General features: G+C 33.5%; 3 protein-coding genes across 8 annotated transcripts; 1 reads left to right on the forward strand and 2 right to left on the reverse strand.

Annotated features, from left to right (window-relative positions):
- Positions 1-275: 275 nt before the first annotated feature.
- On the reverse strand, positions 276-6,614 carry LOC21396304 (regulator of nonsense transcripts UPF3). 5 transcript variants are annotated; one of them, XM_024165630.1, is made up of 12 exons: positions 6,288-6,614; positions 5,706-5,809; positions 5,319-5,414; positions 5,088-5,186; positions 4,883-4,968; positions 4,645-4,758; positions 4,314-4,431; positions 4,013-4,062; positions 2,874-3,324; positions 2,362-2,486; positions 2,213-2,260; positions 276-519 (listed from the first exon to the last, which is right to left on the reverse strand). In XM_024165630.1, exons 1-11 carry the CDS (start codon positions 6,431-6,433, stop codon positions 2,222-2,224), a joined length of 1,428 nt encoding a protein of 475 aa, XP_024021398.1. In that variant the 5' UTR covers positions 6,434-6,614; the 3' UTR covers positions 276-519; positions 2,213-2,221. The 5 variants fall into 5 exon arrangements, with proteins under 5 accessions (XP_024021398.1, XP_024021396.1, XP_024021397.1 ...); XM_024165628.1 differs by having other exon boundaries at positions 2,213-2,283; XM_024165629.1 differs by lacking the exon at positions 276-519 and adding an exon at positions 1,620-1,968.
- Positions 6,615-8,462: 1,848 nt separating this feature from the next.
- Positions 8,463-12,681, forward strand: LOC21396305 (KH domain-containing protein At1g09660/At1g09670). Of its 2 annotated transcripts, none has more exons than XM_024165632.1 (8): positions 8,463-8,611; positions 8,766-8,904; positions 9,285-9,370; positions 10,154-10,293; positions 11,288-11,425; positions 11,512-11,628; positions 11,763-11,906; positions 12,029-12,681. In XM_024165632.1, exons 2-8 carry the CDS (start codon positions 8,792-8,794, stop codon positions 12,185-12,187), a joined length of 897 nt encoding a protein of 298 aa, XP_024021400.1. In that variant the 5' UTR covers positions 8,463-8,611; positions 8,766-8,791; the 3' UTR covers positions 12,188-12,681. The 2 variants fall into 2 exon arrangements, with proteins under 2 accessions (XP_024021400.1, XP_024021401.1); XM_024165633.1 differs by having other exon boundaries at positions 8,766-8,874.
- An 866-nt stretch (positions 12,682-13,547) lies between these two features.
- LOC21396306 lies at positions 13,548-15,167 on the reverse strand. The gene is made up of 2 exons (XM_010098136.2): positions 15,008-15,167; positions 13,548-14,076 (listed from the first exon to the last, which is right to left on the reverse strand). The coding sequence occupies exons 1-2, from the start codon at positions 15,081-15,083 to the stop codon at positions 13,844-13,846; spliced, it is 309 nt and encodes a 102-aa protein (XP_010096438.1). The 5' UTR covers positions 15,084-15,167; the 3' UTR covers positions 13,548-13,843.
- Between the last annotated feature and the right edge of the window lie 2,564 nt (positions 15,168-17,731).

The raw sequence follows: 17,731 nt of genomic DNA on the forward strand, positions 1-17,731 counted from the left end.
TATTAAATATCTATTGTCGTTGACGGATTACAATTTATCACCTGCCAATTGTCTCATCGACATCAAAGATATGCATATGTTTTGTGCCTTGCACTATCTTCACTAGCATCCAGACACCGGCAGACTGCCATCTCTTCCCAATACTCTCCGCCTTTCACGGTGGTGCCGCCCTTTGTACATCCGGAAGAATAAAAAAAATGTCAAATATGCTATTCTTTCCCTTAACTATAACAACGGCTAGGTAGTAGTTAGTTGTACAACATAATACATATGGAAAATCAATCATTACATTTTGGTTGGGAGTGTTTGAAATCAAAGAAAAACTAGCTTTGAGGAGTTTTTTTCTCCAATATAAACCTTACTATTCGAAATTTCTTGCTGTGGAAGCAATAGAAATCAATCTGAACGAGGCAACAAGAAACTGAACCCCGAGTTCTTGAGGATAAGTGGTGGCGGTTCAATGTCAACGATGTCTATTTGCTCCATCGATTTCAACAAGTCGTCAACAAAAATGGAATACTGCAACAGAAAAAAAATTGTGAGTGATTATCCATATGTAACAGTAAATTTCTTGCATCGCAAGTCAATGAGTTCTAATCAATAACTAACCTGGAATCGTCATCTAACAGGAAAGAATTACTAACGGCATTATTAGAATCTTCCGTCATTAGAACCCTCATATTGAAAATAACCTTAAATTTTCATTAGAACCCTCATATTGGAATCTTCCGTCGTTTAATGCAAAGATTCATCAATTCTCTTCAATAAAGTTTTATTTTCAGTCCAGTTTCTTTCTCTAGAATGGTATTACGTATAAGAGACCTCTTGAAACATCATATTTCATGTCTTGTAAAATTTAGCTATGCATGTGGTTTTTAATTCGTGATTCTAATAAGAGACCTCTTCATACATATATATTAGCAAAGGTAGATAGTATTTGAGCCATACAGCACAAACTAATGTCTCCTTTCAATGAAAACAATGGGAAATCACAAAAAAGAGACCAAACAACTCCCAACTCCAAATAATTAAGGAATTGTTCTTTTAAAGTGTAACTTGAATGTAATTTTTGAGTTGAATTTAAGTTATAACTTGAATTGAAGTTGTAACTTGAATAAAATTGAGTAAAGTTGAATAAAATTAAAACTTAAAAGAACGTGAACTTGAATAAAGTTAGAACTCGAGTTTTTTTTTTGAGTTTTTTAGACAAAAGAACATGCCCTAAGTTTCTTTAACTTCTTGCTTCCCAAAAATGGGCTAGTCCAAATAAGGAAATCCCCAACCTGCTACTCCAACACCCAAAACCCAAACCAAGACGCCAAAAAAAGAAAATGCTGGGCTTACGCAAAAAGCCACCATACATGGCTACCGTATTGCGAACAAAGAAGCCGATCGAGCAATTCAACAGTCTGCTGCTTCTGATTCGTATTTACAGCTTTAAGTAAAGGAGGCCTGTGACACTTAATAATCCCAATAAGCAGTCAAGTCAAGAGCATGAATTTTCTAGTGCGTTTGGTTGGTAAATTCGTGTCATTATTCGAATCATAGTTCGTAGTTCGTTACAGTATTTTTTTCACAAAAAACACACATAAATCGAAAATGATTCTGAATCATGATTCTTAATCCATGAACCAAACATTCATTTTTTGTCGACTATGAATATTCATTGTCCGTGGCTCCTCCACACCAACCCGCAGAGGCCCCCTTATAAAACTGTGGTGTTATACAATATAACATGCCAATATATTTTCTTGTCCTCCTATTAATTCATGCTGTCATTGACAAACTGACGACTAATTTTCAACTCACAAAACACTAATCACACCAACAGGCAACATCCAAATCACTCAGATAGGATTTTCCAAATCAAACGTTTGTTGTGGTTCAAACTTTGCATCTTATTATCTGTCTAGCAGCTTTAGACAGCCTCAACCCACTGGCATAAGCATGCTCCGAATTAAGGGGTCACTGTTGAGTAATAAAAACAAATAAGCAAGCAAATTTGACAGTTAACTGAGTCTAATTCTATTCTTCCAGCACAACACAAAAACACATAATTTGAGGGGGACTAGGTAACGCAAACAAATAAAACTAAACAAACTCAGAATCAAATAACAAGCCTAACAAAATAACTCTGAACATATTTTTCAATTTAAGTCAAAATTCAAAGGACATTAACAGGGGTAAAACTTCAAAAAGGACAAGAACTTACCCAAAAGTCTTAAGAACCCGAACTCGACTTCCGAACCCATACTTGTTTCTGCATTGAAAATAGATATAGAACTAATTAACACAGCCATAAGTAAATAAATAAATAAATAATAGTGACATAGTATACATCCAACAATCAAGTTTAAGCACCTCATGGGAACCACAACTAGAGGCGCCACCACTCTTTGAATGCTTCCCTTCACTTGCAATGAACGAGCCATCACCTTCCTTTACATTATTCATTGATCCACAGCGACCAAGATGTTTATGATAGCCTACGTGGTTAACGCAACAAGAAATAAGCTATATGCGGATCTATATCTGCAAAAACATGCACCATCCATACAAAATAGTATCATCTTACTACATAATTTCAAGTGACAAAAACGCTATCATTATCTGAAGAATCTTAGATGGGATAGTAAGAGTGCATTCCTTGTTGAATATAAATTATTTCCAGCAGGCAACAACCAGTCAGTTTATTATTTAAAGAAATGAAAAAAGTGTTACCTCAGCCTTATGATGTGCACGATTGACTTCAAGTTCATCATAGATAATATAATTATCCTAATTACTAGATCAATCAAAGTAGCCTACATAATCATACATGTAATTAAACACAAAAACTTCGATACGAACTTCTACACTTAATAAAATAATACCTTCTAAAGAATCCACGAACCGTGCAGGTTGAGAAGCAACGGACGACGGGGACTCATCCTTTGCAAGAGATCCATCTGAATGATGACGAGGTGCCCATACACCACGGTCAGGTCGATCCTTATTCCTGGTACGTTTCTCCTTTTTCTCACTACAAAAACCATGCATGTCACTCCCAACACCCTTGTAGTCCATAGCACCATTAGTATCCTTCAAAATTACTTGTCCATGTTGAGGTCGAGAATGCCGTTTGTCCTTTTCCATCTTTGGTGCCTGGATTTGCATATCAGAGTGAATTGCGGAAGAATGATATTGACAGGCATTCTTGTTCTGGAGTATGCTTTTGCTGATCCTTCCCCCACTACGTTTGCATTGCTCGATCTGCTTGAGGGAACTTAAACCGACAATAATTTTAGTTGAAGTATTCTGATGCTGTGGAATATTGGTTGACACCTGTCAGGAAGTAACAGACATGTCAGGAAGTAACAGACCAGTCACATCAGATAAGCAATCATAAAGCAATAACTAGGATATGATTCTGGTAAAAATGTTAAAAAGCCAAAAACTCTGAAGAGATTTTAAGGTCTTTCAACAAGATTATCAGCAAGTAGAAGGTGAAAAAAAAATATCACTACTTTGCTGTCTCCACAATTTATCCGAGTACATACTCCTGTTTAAGGAATATTGCCATGTCCACTGGTCTCTATTTTTAACAGCTGAACCTATTTACTTATTGGATGAGTAGAAGGTATCAACGGAGCTTAAGGATGTTCCTAATTCTCTTATTCAGATATACCGAGGATCTTTATATTGAGACTTTTGTTTGATTTTGTTAGGATCCTGGTTGAGTCCCACATTACTAAAGTAAGAGCTTAGCATGTGGGTTTATAACCACTTGGACACCCTCTCTCTACAAGCTAGTTTTTGGAGATGAGTTTTACCCAAGGGTTATAACAGATTTTCTGTTTCTTGGTTGAGGACTCGTCATTCTATTCCACTTCTGTTAAGCACTCTGACTTGATCAATTCAATAATCTACTTCGCCTTAAAAAAATAAAATAAATCCACACTTGCCAAAAATTAATAATGTGAAACGATGGTAAACGAGAACAGGATAATAAGGAACAAGGAGAAGAAATTACATGAGATGTCTCCCTTTCTTTCGCTGTCAGAAGCAGAACTCTCTTTTTCCCTGAAATTATTAGTTTCATACATTAATTAATACTAGAAAAGAAAAAAGGTACTTTCAAAGAGAGAGAGAGAGAGAGAGAGAAGGTCCAAATAAGAGAGAGAAAAATACAAAGATAACATCGAATAAAAGTATTATAAACAATATGATGTTCAGGATGTCAGTAAGAGAAATTCCACCCAATCCACAAGCATATCTCACAGTAAATTCTTAATCGTCAAAATACACATTGGAAAGCCAACGTTATGACCTACCACTTTCCTCTAACACTTCAGCTCCAGCTGTAGAAGAGAAAGTATCTCGCTTAGCCACACCAATGTATTTTGACTTGCCTCTGACAGTAGTGTTTTTGATAGCATCTCTCAAAACATACTGCCCATATCAAATGTTTCTGGTCATCATGAATGTTTACGTTGAAAAATACTCAAAATGTTTGAAAACAAAAGCCGTATAAAAAATTGACATTAAAAGGATCATGGAAATCCAAAAAATCCAGAGAGAATCTGGATTTATCCAAAACAAATCCATCATGGAAATCCTAGAAGTCATAACAACATGATATGCACAAATATAAAACCAACAAACCATTTTAGTGGTATTCCTTCTCCTATCAGTTCCTCGCTTTGATAAGCCTGAATTAAGACCTTCCGCTGATGATCCAACACCTTGCCGCCTTAATTTACCATTAGACAATGACCTCTGTCACAACAAGCAGGAGTATTTACTAATTAGATGAGTTTACCACCCAATAGCAGCACCCAAAGCTAAAAAACACATACACAATCAAATCTCAAGATCTTTATTCATGTGATTATTAAAATACCCAAGATCCACCCTTTGCAGCTCTTTTTTGACGAACAGAGTCCATCAGTGGCGTAACTATAGGAGTGTCTTTCATAGCACCTAAAACTGGCGGAACAAATACAATATTTAGGGGAAAAAGTATCAATTAAGCTCCTGATGCTTCATACATCAAAGTGATTTTCCTTCAATGTCTACATTCTACATTAGAGATCTTTTGAACTAACCAGCTCTTTCTGCTTCTCTTCTCTCCAACTCTTTCTCAGCACTAGGAAGATTCTCAGCAGGCTTCGCCAGAAACTCAAGGAACTCCAGATACTCAGAATCTAGATGTTCATCAACAAAATACTACTTACAGAAAGGAGACGATTACATGCATAAATAAGTCCACAAGCAAGAGAGCAGCTACATGTTGAAGCTGAATTAGGTGGAAAGAAAAAGTTAAAACAGCTTAGTACCCATATTTATGGTTCCTTCACGACCATCCTTCTTTGACCATTGTTTTGGAACACGTTGCGAAGGGGCATACTCGACAGTAGTTTTGAACTGAATGCCTGAGAAAAAAAGAGGAGGGAATGTTTAGTTGTTTAACAAAGAAAAGGAGGAAAAGAACAAAAAAAACAAAAAACAAAAAAAAATAAAGGAAACCCACAAAAGTGTTTCATGTCACGTGACAGATACTATACTTTTTTCTGAATGCAATATTATGAGAAAGAGGCAAAGAGGTTCATTGTCCTCTCTAAGTACAAAATGTTAAGACGAAAAGTCTGTGACCAAATTCCCAGCAACACGATTAAAAAATTAATCAATCTCTTCAAAAATTAAACGTTCAAAATAAAGATTACCCTTTTCATTAACAAAGACATGGCCCCCAAATAATTCAGCAAACTCAACAACGTCCTCTGGCTTCTTGAAGTCGAGGTATGCTCTAGAAAAGGAATGCTTCTGCCTATAAAGTCGATCCAAACAAAGAACAATGATTACAGGAACTTATGCAACACAAAATGTGTGTGTGTGTGTGTGTGTGTGTGTGTGTGTGTGTGTGTGTGTGTATATATATATATATATATATATATATATATTTAATACCATAAAAACAAGGAATAAAGACCCAAAAAAGAAAGAGAAATTCATAATTGGGAACAATATTGAAAATAAAACTATATACGTTTCTGAATATATAAAAACACCATTAGAACTACTTGAATATATAAAAATACCATTACAATCACCATAGGTATAATATCACCCAACTTTAACACCAAAACCCTAGGTTCACTTCCACACACTATACTCCAACTTAAATTCCACAGTGGATTTACGAAATCCTATAGAACAAGATAAAACATAGCACAAAACTGCAGAAAATAAGTTCCACTCCGAGCCATAAAAAAACCCCCCAAGAAAAGGAACGTTTATTTATGTACCTGTTCTTGCCGGGGCGGAAGGAGAGCCAACTGTAGCGACCGGCGAAGACGGAATCGATCCGCTCGAGGAGCGCCGCCTTGGAAATGGTGGGCGGCAAGTGGCGAAGCACCACCTTGGTTCGATCAAACTGCTGTTGCCCCTTCATCTTCCTTACTTGCACCAAAAGAAACAAAAAAACCCACCAATTCGAATGCCCTCTATCGAATTGCTTGTAGAACCAACGGGAATACTCCGTCAGATTACATCTTCCTAGCGTCAGCCTGGTAATTGGAAACTTGGGGTGCCCTAGTTATGGAGTTTTTTGCCCGAAATCATGGCAGCCACGAATCAACTGGAAAATAATAATAATAATACCAGAAACCGAAACTCAAGCAATCATCTATACGGTGGCGTTTTGCGCGTCTTTCCTTAAATAAATAAGTAATAATAAATTCTCCTTGTATAGTTTTTCTTTCCCGAGAAATTTCCTTGTGTACTTTTGACTTATGAGCGCTCGTGTTACCTTCTTATTTTTGAAAAAATAATAATAATAATAATAACAATGTTTGTTATTATTTAGAATCCGTTAAGTTCGTTTATTTAAATTTTTAATTTAAGTTAAGATGTGATTTTATATGAGAATTTTTTACTATAGTAAAAAAATTAGATGTGATTGTTTCTGTGAGTTTTTTATTGTAATAAAACTTAAATTTTAAATTCGAATTAGTTAAATGAACGAGACTTAAATACTTACCGCGAACCACGTATCTTATGCATTCGTCTTCCTTTTTTCATATCCTAGTTCTTTTTTCAAAAAAAAAAAACAGAGAGAGAGAGAAACGTTCATTTAGATTTTTGTATGAAATAGAAACCTTCTATGTAACTTGGTCTATGGTTATAAATTAGTTTTCTTATGGGAGTTGTCTTTAGACATAAATACATACATATGTGTACAATCATTTATGAGCGCATAAAAAGTAAAGAATTGGATAAGTGACTCAAAATTAAAATACGAGATTTTTTAATATCAAAATAAATATTAATAAAGTCGAAAATACTAATAAAAGTAACAATATATGAAACATTAAGGAATGATAGTTTTAAAAACAATGATTGAGGCCTCTTAACTGTGACAATTTGAGTAAACCAGACAATATCATATCAAATTGAGGTGCGAATCATTACACAATATCCTAAAAAAAGACTTCGAGAAAATATTGCATATTCCCTTAAATAAAATAAATAAATAACGTTGCATATTGCCAAAACGACAACACCAACGCATATGCGGCAGTACGACACAATACTAGAAACGACGAAATGGCATCAAGTTGACACACATTCTCTAGAAGACGTAACCATACGGTACGGTAGACGACGTATATTGCAAACGACAGCATGTCATGTATGATTGATGATTCTTTCTGAACAACGTCATATCCTAAAACGACAACCTTCACTATAAACTACATAACTAAAATCTATAAATGCAAAAAATAATAATAATAATAAGGTATGTTAAACATGAGATCATATAAGCAAAATTTTAAAATGTAAAACTTTTGGAATTATGTGAGCTCAATTGACAGTTACTTCTAACGCGCAAAGAGTAACCATCAATCGATTAGATTTTTAGAAACTCATTAATAACTAATTTTCGACAAAACCTTATTCAGCTAAGTATCACGCAATGCATACAGTCCTAAAATAATAACAATTCACTTAACATAATAAATATACACATAAAAATAAGATACATATAAGGTATGCAATAAAGATATTACGATATCAATATTCGTATCTCAAAGCATGCATTTTACGTATTCAAAAATATTATATAGTAATTTTTTAAGAAACTATAAATCGAAACAATGACGATATTTTTTTATCTTACCACATAATTTTGCATAAAAATCCCCTAAAAAAATTACCCATAGGGAAAAAGGAAACACTCCATAAATTTCCTCTTTTTTTTTTCTCTCGTTAATACACCATAAATCTCTTTGAATGGTGGAAAACGACAATATCCCGATATCAAACATTTTTTATCTATTTATTTTTATCAAATTCAATATTATATGCGGTCGAATTATTTTCCTATTTCGGGTAAAAAAAAGGAAAAAAGATTCAGGGGTGATTTTGATGGAGTATAAATAAGAGCAAAAAGCCAAAATAATCTCCACGAACGACTCCTCTTTCATTGAGTAGAGACTCGAGACTAGAGAGAGAGAGAGTAGTAGGGCTTTTTATTTAGTCTCTTCTCTTTCTCTCCAGTCTCTCTCTCTCTCACTCGCAGCAGCACACCCACAACCCAACTCGATTCAATCTCTCTCTTCTATCTCTAGTGAGCTTCTCTCTCTATCTCTTTTATATGATATAATACATGGATATAATCATATATCAGTTGTTTTTACGTTCTGGGTTTATGTGTGTGTGTATATATATATGTATATGTATTGATTGATTGATGTATTTATTGGTATTTATTTTGTTTTCAGAGTTTGAGTTTTGTTTAAGTGTTTGGATGATGGGGGACAGAATCCCGCCGGGGAGTTACTTTCAATTCCCGCCTCCTCCTGCTCCGGGAGTCATTGCTTCTCCCCACAGGTCTTCTTCTCTTCCTGTGGATCGAGAAAGGTCGTTTTCTCTATTCGTTTTTTCTTTTCTATTTTTTTTTTTTATGATTGTTGGATAATCTTCATTTTCTTTTTCTCTATTGGGTATTTGTTAATATATTCTATAGGTTATTCCATATGAAAAAAAGAATATAAAAAGATTGTTTCTTTTACTCAAAAAATATAAAAAGAGTGTTTCTTGAATAACTAGAGTCCTGAGAGATCTGGAGACTCGTGGCATATTTTATTGTGCAATTGGAACTGGTTCTGATAGAGTTAAATTATTATGTTTCTTCTGTGCTATAATATTGATTTTCTTTTCCTTCTTTTCTGGTTTTGCCCTTTACTTGGAAGTAAAGATTTTGCATAAACTGTAGTTTTGATTTGTTTCACAATTGGCAGATATCTGACTGAATTGCTGGCGGAGAGGCAAAAGTTGGGGCCATTCATGCAAGTTTTACCCCACTGTACCAAACTACTTTATCAAGGTTTATATAAAATTTTTTATGTATACTTTGTTTTGAGATATTTGTCCTTGTTAAATATTTTGCCGTGTTTTTAGATCTTTCGTGATGTATTTCTATGTGTATATGTTGCTATTTAGCATAGCTTCAATGCTTGTTTTACCTGAAATGAAGCGAAGAAGGTTTTGCAAACCTCTCGTTACTCGAGCATGGATGCTAAACCATGGACTGTTCATATATAGTTTGTATTTTGAGTACCTCATGTGTACTTTGAAAATTGGCTGTTCTGTTTTCTTGTATGTCTATACTTTATGCCTGCCTAGCATATGGAATGTGTGAATTATGTGATCTTTGATAATGCCAATGGTGAATCCACAAAAGAATCGAAGAATTTTTTTTTCTTTTTAATAACCTGAGGGTGGGATGATTTCAAGACCTCTAAATGGAATGTGATTGTGGAATTACCGTTGAGCTAAGCCTGTATATGAGGATGATTTAATCAAAGCTTCGTGTTTTATGAGTAATAAGATAGTCTTTGTGGTGTTGTGGTGGTGTTGTGGTTGTCTTATTCCTGCAATTGCCAACAATGTTGATAGTCAGTTGATAGTCTTGGAAAGCCTTTTGATATTCTCTTATGCCTTGGCAATATTGTTACGTGCTGGAAAAGTGATACGATGTTACATGCTCTGTTACTTGGTGATTAATTGTGTTGGTCGGAAAGTTAATCTACAGTGAAAATGCTTGACAATCTGTAGAACTCATGCGTTTTTGTGCTGAAACTTGACCTTTGCTCTCATGCCATCACAGAAATCAGAAGAACATCGAGCTTCAATCAAACTTTTGTAGACCATGAAAGACTTGAGCATGACAGTCCATATCGATCATTAGGTCAAGTTCCAAACGGCAGACCAATGGATTTGGAGGGATGGCCTGCAATGCAAATAGAGGTAATGCTACACACACACACACACACACAAATATATATATATGTGTGTGTGTGTGTGTGTATTGCACACACACACACACACACACACTATATATATATATATATATGTATGTATGTGTATTGCACACACACACACACACACACTATATATATATATATATATGTATGTATGTATGTGTGTGTGTGTGTGTGTATATATATTTGTAACAATTGTCAATCCTCGGTTTTATGTTTGTCTTATGTGGAATACTATATGCAAGGGGTACTATTTAGTTTTAATTGCCTTTTTCCAAAATAAGTTTATCTTTTCATTTCTTGTGAGTGAACATATTCTGGTATTATCTTCAATAATGAATTGTTTTATTTTGTCTTTTATTTGTGCAAGTTTGTTGGTGAATTTCTTACGAGGTTGTAATTGGAGCTGCCTGTTTGTCTCATTTCATCCCTTATTAATTACTTCTTCGAATGCTAAAGAAGTTAAAAAATCTATAGCAGGCTGTTTTATGGTTTTCAGTGAACCTGGACTCCAACTTCTTAGAATAGTTCTAAGGAAAAAACCTTTCATGTTACATTTGTCAGGGCATTTAGGTTGTATTAGATGTAGTGTTGTGCGCATTAAATGATGACACACATTTTTTGATCTACAACCTCTCAAAAATTAAAGAAGCATGAAAGTACAATGACCTAATGTGATACTTCTCTTTTCTGTCTTTGATCTATACTACGAGGCTTGATGTTATGTGTCACGCCCCATGTCAATACATACTTCCCCACCGAGTATCTTTCCTATGGTGTTGTATCATTTGCTTAAAAGATAAGAATGGAAAATGTACTAGGGGATAATCACGTGAACAGAGTGTGAACGCGCTTAACCATACGCAAAGAGAGATTGTTGTTATTTTGTTTGTGTCATGTAAAAACTTTCTTGATTTCAAGACTGAGAAATCGTGTGCTCTAAATCATGGAAATTTCATTACCGCAAATTTTGTCTGTAGGAGAATGGACATATCAGCAGAATGGCGCCATTCCAGTCTCCTTCTCCAATGGGATGGCCCGCAGTGCAAGGAATCCCAACCACTCCTAATGTAAAGAAGGTTATTAGGCTTGATATTCCAGTGGACAAATATCCAAGTGTAAGTAATGTTGATCCTATCTAATTTTTAGTTGATATTAAATTTAGTCTCCGAATGTGATGGGTTTTCTCACTTCAAGCTTGCAGTACAACTTTGTTGGCCGAATTTTGGGACCGCGTGGAAACTCCCTGAAAAGAGTTGAGGCTATGACGGAATGCAGGGTGTACATAAGAGGCCGGGGCTCTGTGAAGGATGCTGTAAAGGTTTGTTATCATGTGATCCTTTAAGCGTTGGATTTGGACTGAAATAGGGGTGAGGGGAAATGTATTCTTTTTCACCCTTTCCACAAAATCTTTTATTAACTAATGTGTGCCAAAATATTCCTTTCATACTTCAGGAAGAGAAACTAAAAGATAAACCCGGATATGAACACCTTAATGAGCCATTGCATGTATTGGTAGAGGCTGAATTTCCTGAAGATGTGGTAAATGCGCGCTTGGATCATGCGGTGGCAATACTAGAGAACCTCTTGAAGCCTGTGGTAAAGCAGAACCTTTTGAACCTTAACGAACCTTTTGTAGCTTTTGATCTGTCTTGTATTGCTTACTCAAAATTTGTACTAACCTCCCTGTTTTGATCTCTAAAACCCTCACTTTCCTCTAGGATGAGTCCTTCGATCACTACAAAAAGCAGCAATTAAGAGAATTGGCCATGCTGAATGGTACACTGAGGGAAGAAAGTCCGAGCATGAGCCCCAGCATGAGCCCCAGCATGTCTCCCTTCAACGCTACAGGAATGAAACGAGCCAAGACGGGGAGATGACCCCCACATCACTGATGAACCAGAATTTGTTTAACCGGTGACTTAGCAGCGTATAATTAATTTTTGGACCTTATAGCATCTTTCTTATAAGTATCATCCACCGAACCCCCGGAAGTTTGTATTCAAGCTGCCAACAGATCAACTCCTAAGTAAATTCTTGGGCTCTGATTGTTTGGCATGTCTTGCAAGCTTACTCCTGCCACATAGATTTTGGTTTGGCGTCCACAGTTCTATTCTTTAAATGTACCATTCATTTAAGAGTCGAACACATGATGATTAATATTATATTCATTAGTTATTTGTAACTTGTAGCCAGTCAGTTGACTTAGACTAATCTATGTTTCTGGCAGCTGCTGAGTTGTACACAGAGTTTTGGCTTACTTTGGCAAATTCTTTGCTTACCTAGTTTGTTATTTGTTACTGGAACTCTACATGCATATGCTTGTATATGCGTGGTCTCAAACTGCAAGATAAATAAGTTTTGTTTTGTATTACATGATATTGCCTTTTGTTCTAGCTATAGCTTTTGGGTTTACAAATTGCATAAGTGCATATTCATACCTCTACATGTAAATTAGTTGTACTTGGATAAGATTCAAGTCGTGCACAAAGTTGATATGATCTTATTCATGAAACTATTGAACAGTTTTCAGCAGAATTCACGGAAGCTAGCCTGCAACCTCACCTGCTCAGGCTATTTTTCTGTCGGAAGTCGTCGTCCGGCTGTAGAAGGTCCCTGAGCAGGTCAGTTTACCGGCTAGCTTTGTGAATTCTGTTGAAATGTTTACAAGTTATGACTTGGGGAGGCGTTTTGTACAAATTAGTATGTACACTTCTCTCATTTATTTTATGTATCCTTTATGAAGGTATTACATCACATCAAATCTTGGTTCTCATTGCAACAAGTATTCGCAATCAAGAACTAGTAACATTGGCGCCTTTTGAAATAAAGCACATATTAAGGTCTCGTTCGTTTCGCGGATTCGAGTTTTCAATTCGAGCTTAGATGTGACATTTTCTGAGAGCTTTTAACCGTAATAGAAAAAGTTAGACGCGATATTTTCTGAGAACTTTTAACTATAGAAACTTAAAACAGAAAACTCGAATTGGTAAAATGAACGAAGCCTAAGTTTTAAAAGGCACTGAACCACTAAAAAACATCAAAAACTTCTATAAAAATAAATAAATAAATAAAAACCTTTTTAACATGCTTGTAAATCCGCCTGATGTAAAAGAAATTGTGTTTTTGATCTTAAATACAACAATTTTCTCGATTCCCGGCAAAAAATCTCCAAAAAAAAAAAAAAATTCAAAGTTAGTAATTATTTAAATGGAAGAACAATTGAAGATCAAAGTTAAATTTCTCTCAAAGCATCATCATTTCATTTATGAGGGATAATTGTCTTTTCACACAACTAATTGGGTCTAAACCTGACATCAAGGTGGATTTTGTGTTGAATGTAGATTCTTGTGTTTCGATTAAATGCTGGGGAAGTTTTTGTCACTATCCAAATGATAATTGGGAGTCAACAATTGTTCTCCTAAACCGAAATTGACAAGTAATTCTTGGCCGTTGAGAAAGAAAAGAACAAAAACAAAAGATGTAGAAGCACCTCAACTCTTAACAAACTAAAAATTGTAAGATGTAGGGATTGGTCAGTCCCGAAGACCAAGTTCAAGCTCAAGATCATCATCCTCTTCAAACAACTTCAAAAGCCGGGCATACTGCTCTTCTCTTTTCTTCTTTTGCCATAACTTGAATAGGAAAAATGAAAACAATGCCACTGCTACAAGCACGACGACTACGATGATCACCACAGAGCCATTGCTGCTAGTGGCTTTGGAATGAGTCTCAACTTTTTTACCAGTTTCGGAATCACCCGAAAGTCCTGAAAAGCAATAGAAAGATAAATACATAAACTTGGAAGAAATAGATTTTGGTCTTAGTAATATCTGAAAAACAAAGATACTAGATTATGATCGGCAGGATAATAAAAAAAAAAATCAGTTTTTCATAACATGTACCAACCGGTTTCAGATAGATGAATTAGGAAAGCTGGGATCTCAGGCAAATAAGATCTATCACAGAAGTAATAAGACTCCAATTACTCCATTTTAAAGTTTGTCCAAAACAAACGAAAGTAAGCACAGTAGTAGCATAGAATATTTAAAAGTGAAAAGTATTATTCCAATTTGTGAGCTTTCGCAATTGCTTGAGCAAAATATTACATTGAATTGTATTTAAGATCGTTCGGAATTGTTGTTGAAGGCAATTTTTACATTGTTAACTATCTGCAACAGGTTAACAATCTAAAAGTTGAAAGAATTTGCTATTTGAGAAGCGGTTTTTAAATCTACTCAAATGTACTTTATAATAAACTATAATTCTAAACCCACTAATATCTCTATAACAAAAAGAAAAAGCTTTTATCTTTCTCTTTTCTTTTTTTTTTTACCAAGAAAGAATACATAATTTTAGTGAAATTCTTTAATTTCTAGATGCTAAATTAATTTGCATTTAACGTGCCACTTCTATATAATTGTAGAAATTAATCGTATTTAAAATTAGAGTGATAATTTTCTGCGTTATAGATACTAAATATACATATTAACTCGAACCAAATTGGTCAAAACTATCACTAATTTCAAACTTTTCACGGGTTTCAGCTATCGAATCCAACAGCTATCTTAGAAATCGTGAAAAATTTCTGCATGCAAAACATTTTCTTCCAATATTTAAACGCCGATATAATCAAAAGAACGATAGCAAGGAAAAAAAATGATCAAGAGAAGAGGCAAGAGAGATCTGAGGAACAAAACCTAGAAGGAATTGCAGAGAAATTGAAATCAATAAGAGAAGAAAACGCCACGATTTGCTTCCTGGAATTTCATTCATCTCTGTTTTCTCTCTGAGAATTCTTTCTCTGAAAACTCTCTCTATGTATATATATAATTATTGCGTGCAATAAATTTGTGCTTGGAGAAAAAAATTGTGTTTGGAGAAATCGTACTTTCGCAGAAAGTTGCAACGAACGCCACAGTTCTTTCAGAAATTAAATAATAGGACCAACTCTTTTTGCCGAGTTGCTCTGTAGTTCTCTATATTTTTAGTTTCGCCACTGCGGTTACTTCTATTTCTGCTCTATCCCAAATTTCCGAAATCTTTTTGGAATGTGAAAGTCAAGTCGGATGCCTAATGTTTAAGACAATGTTAGTGTGTTAGGAATCCCAAACTATATATAAAATTATTCATATTTACTTACGAATAAATTCACCAAATAAAATGAGTTGTTACCTTTCGTGAATGAATTCACCAATTAAAATGATAATTCACCCCATATGTTGCAAAAATTTGCTAGATAATTAAAGATTTTATCATTATCTGTTCTGAAAAAAAAAGGGAAGTGTTTTCCATATATTTCATATTCAAAAATAATATTGTTTTGAAAAAAATATAATAAAGTTTTTGATGTTGGTCCAAAATCTACATAGTAGCAATAAAAAATTCAATTAATAGGCCATGGAATCACAAAGCACGATGTTGTAATTTTCATTGTTTTTGTGTAAACAATTTGTTACCATTTATTTATTATGGCAAATCACATGGAAATTACTGTTGTTTTTCTTATTCATCATTGCCTGCTTTTTTTTTCCTTATTATCGCATTTTTTTAAGTCAATTATTGATGGTGTTCGTCCATTGTCGTTTTTCTTATACACTAGTTTTTTTAGCGTGCTTCGCGCACGAGTAAAATTCTATAAAAAATTAATTTCACATCTAGTAAAGTTTTTTATTTACAAGTTAGTGTTAATTATTTTAGATTTAGTTTAGAGATAATATTTTTTTCATTTTCATAAATTTAATCTTTGATATATTTATAAAAAAAAGAGTCTCAAAATTGATTTAGGTGCTCTAATACGATCTATCAAGAGCTTCTATTGAATTTTAACTAATATTAAGATAAAAATAAAAAACAATTATATTTTTTCATGATTCAAGTTAAAAATACTTTAGATGGTGACTACGTTAATTTATTTTGAATCAAAACAAGAATAATATTATATCGTATTATAAAATAAACCCTACTTTATAGAACATAAAATCAAATAGAAAACTGATTAGGATGTACATATAAAAAATAAAAAGATGTTTAAATATGAGCATATAAAAAATAATTAAAAACAAATCAAATAGAAAATTAATTAGTGTATTCGTATGAGAAGCATAAAAATGCTTGATTAAGGATATTTTGGAGAAAGTTATTTTAATGTAAAAACGAATGACAAGATTAGTCAAACATATTTAGAACTTGTTCTTTTCATAATTTGAATAACAACTCAAATTTTTTGTTCTAATATTTTCTTTTATAAAAATTCAAATTTAACCATTTTGTTTAGTGTAATATTTTCTCTCATATAAATTTATTTTTTCTCAAATTGAATAGGAATAAAAGTATTTGAGTATGAATACATTTATAAAAAATATTTAAATTGGGCAATTAGAAAAGGAAAATAATTCTCATGTAGTGGAAGAAACATCAATGAAGGACAAAAGTATAAATAAAAAATAACTAAGGGCCAAAAACCAAAGTAAGAAAAGAAAAAAAAGACAAAAAAAGGGATAACGTGGAAGCACCGTACATCAACCTTTATTATGTTTGGTTCATGGATTAGAATCATGATATTAAAATTATTTTTGATTTATGTGTATTTTTTATAAGAAAAAACACTGTAACAAACTATGAACCATGATTCAAATCGGGGTACGAATCCCCTAACCAAACAACCCTATAAGATTATTCCACTCTTTAGGAGAAACCATGAGTTTTGTAGGAAGATGCGCTTTTGAATTTACGGTACCTTTTTTGCTGAAGAAGCTACATAGCAAAGAAACTACGGGTGCGTTTGGAACTCGTATTAAAATGATTTTATTTTTTGTATGAAAATGAAAACGTTTTCAATCTCAAACATAAATTAAAAATAAAAATGCGTTTGGTAGTTTTTTTAGGAGATTATTTTCAGTATAAAAAATTCATTAATGTTTCTCTTTCTACTCGAGAAGAGAGAAAATGGAAACAAAAAATAAAAAACGACTAAAATTCATTTTTCATTTTTCTCTCACTTTACACTAAATTAAAAAATCATTTTCATTTCTGTTTTTTGTCTTTAAGTGTGCCAAACACCGTTTCTCTTCCGTTTTCATTTTTTTCTCAAAAAACGTGAAAAACAAAAATGAAAACAACTTCAAACACACCCTACACTTTTAAACCTTATTTACATCGATTTAAATTTTTAATTCTAATTTTATTACAGTTTAAAACTCTCATAAAAAACTACATTTAAAAATTTTCACATCAAATTATATCTCAATCTCAGCTTAAATTTAAAATTCAATCTCAACTTAAATTTAAAACTCGAATTTTTAATTCTAATTTTATTACAGTTTAAAACTCTCATAAAAAACTACATTTAAAAATTTTCACATCAAATTATATTTCAATCTCAGCTTAAATTTAAAATTCAATCTCAACTTAAATTTAAAACT

Source organism: Morus notabilis, unplaced genomic scaffold, assembly GCF_000414095.1.
Source record: "Morus notabilis unplaced genomic scaffold, ASM41409v2 Scaffold1195, whole genome shotgun sequence".
In the NCBI taxonomy this organism is placed as follows: domain Eukaryota; kingdom Viridiplantae; phylum Streptophyta; class Magnoliopsida; order Rosales; family Moraceae; genus Morus; species Morus notabilis.

Excerpts from the sequence above, each read along its gene's own strand:
- LOC21396305 (XM_024165632.1), top strand. The coding sequence starts at position 8,792 with ATGATGGGGGACAGAATCCCGCCGGGGAGTTACTTTCAATTCCCGCCT. Across the intron at positions 9,371-10,153 it reads TACCAAACTACTTTATCAAG|AAATCAGAAGAACATCGAGC; the intron begins GTTTATATAAAA and ends ATGCCATCACAG. Across the intron at positions 11,629-11,762 it reads CTGTGAAGGATGCTGTAAAG|GAAGAGAAACTAAAAGATAA; the intron begins GTTTGTTATCAT and ends TTCATACTTCAG.
- LOC21396306 (XM_010098136.2), bottom strand. The coding sequence starts at position 15,083 with ATGAATGAAATTCCAGGAAGCAAATCGTGGCGTTTTCTTCTCTTATTG. Across the intron at positions 14,077-15,007 it reads TTCTCTGCAATTCCTTCTAG|GACTTTCGGGTGATTCCGAA; the intron begins GTTTTGTTCCTC and ends ATTGCTTTTCAG.
- LOC21396304 (XM_024165627.1), bottom strand. The coding sequence starts at position 6,433 with ATGAAGGGGCAACAGCAGTTTGATCGAACCAAGGTGGTGCTTCGCCAC. Across the intron at positions 3,325-4,012 it reads AAGAAAGGGAGACATCTCAT|GTGTCAACCAATATTCCACA; the intron begins GTAATTTCTTCT and ends ACTTCCTGACAG. Across the intron at positions 2,284-2,361 it reads CTAGTTGTGGTTCCCATGAG|TTCTATATCTATTTTCAATG; the intron begins GTGCTTAAACTT and ends TGTGTTAATTAG.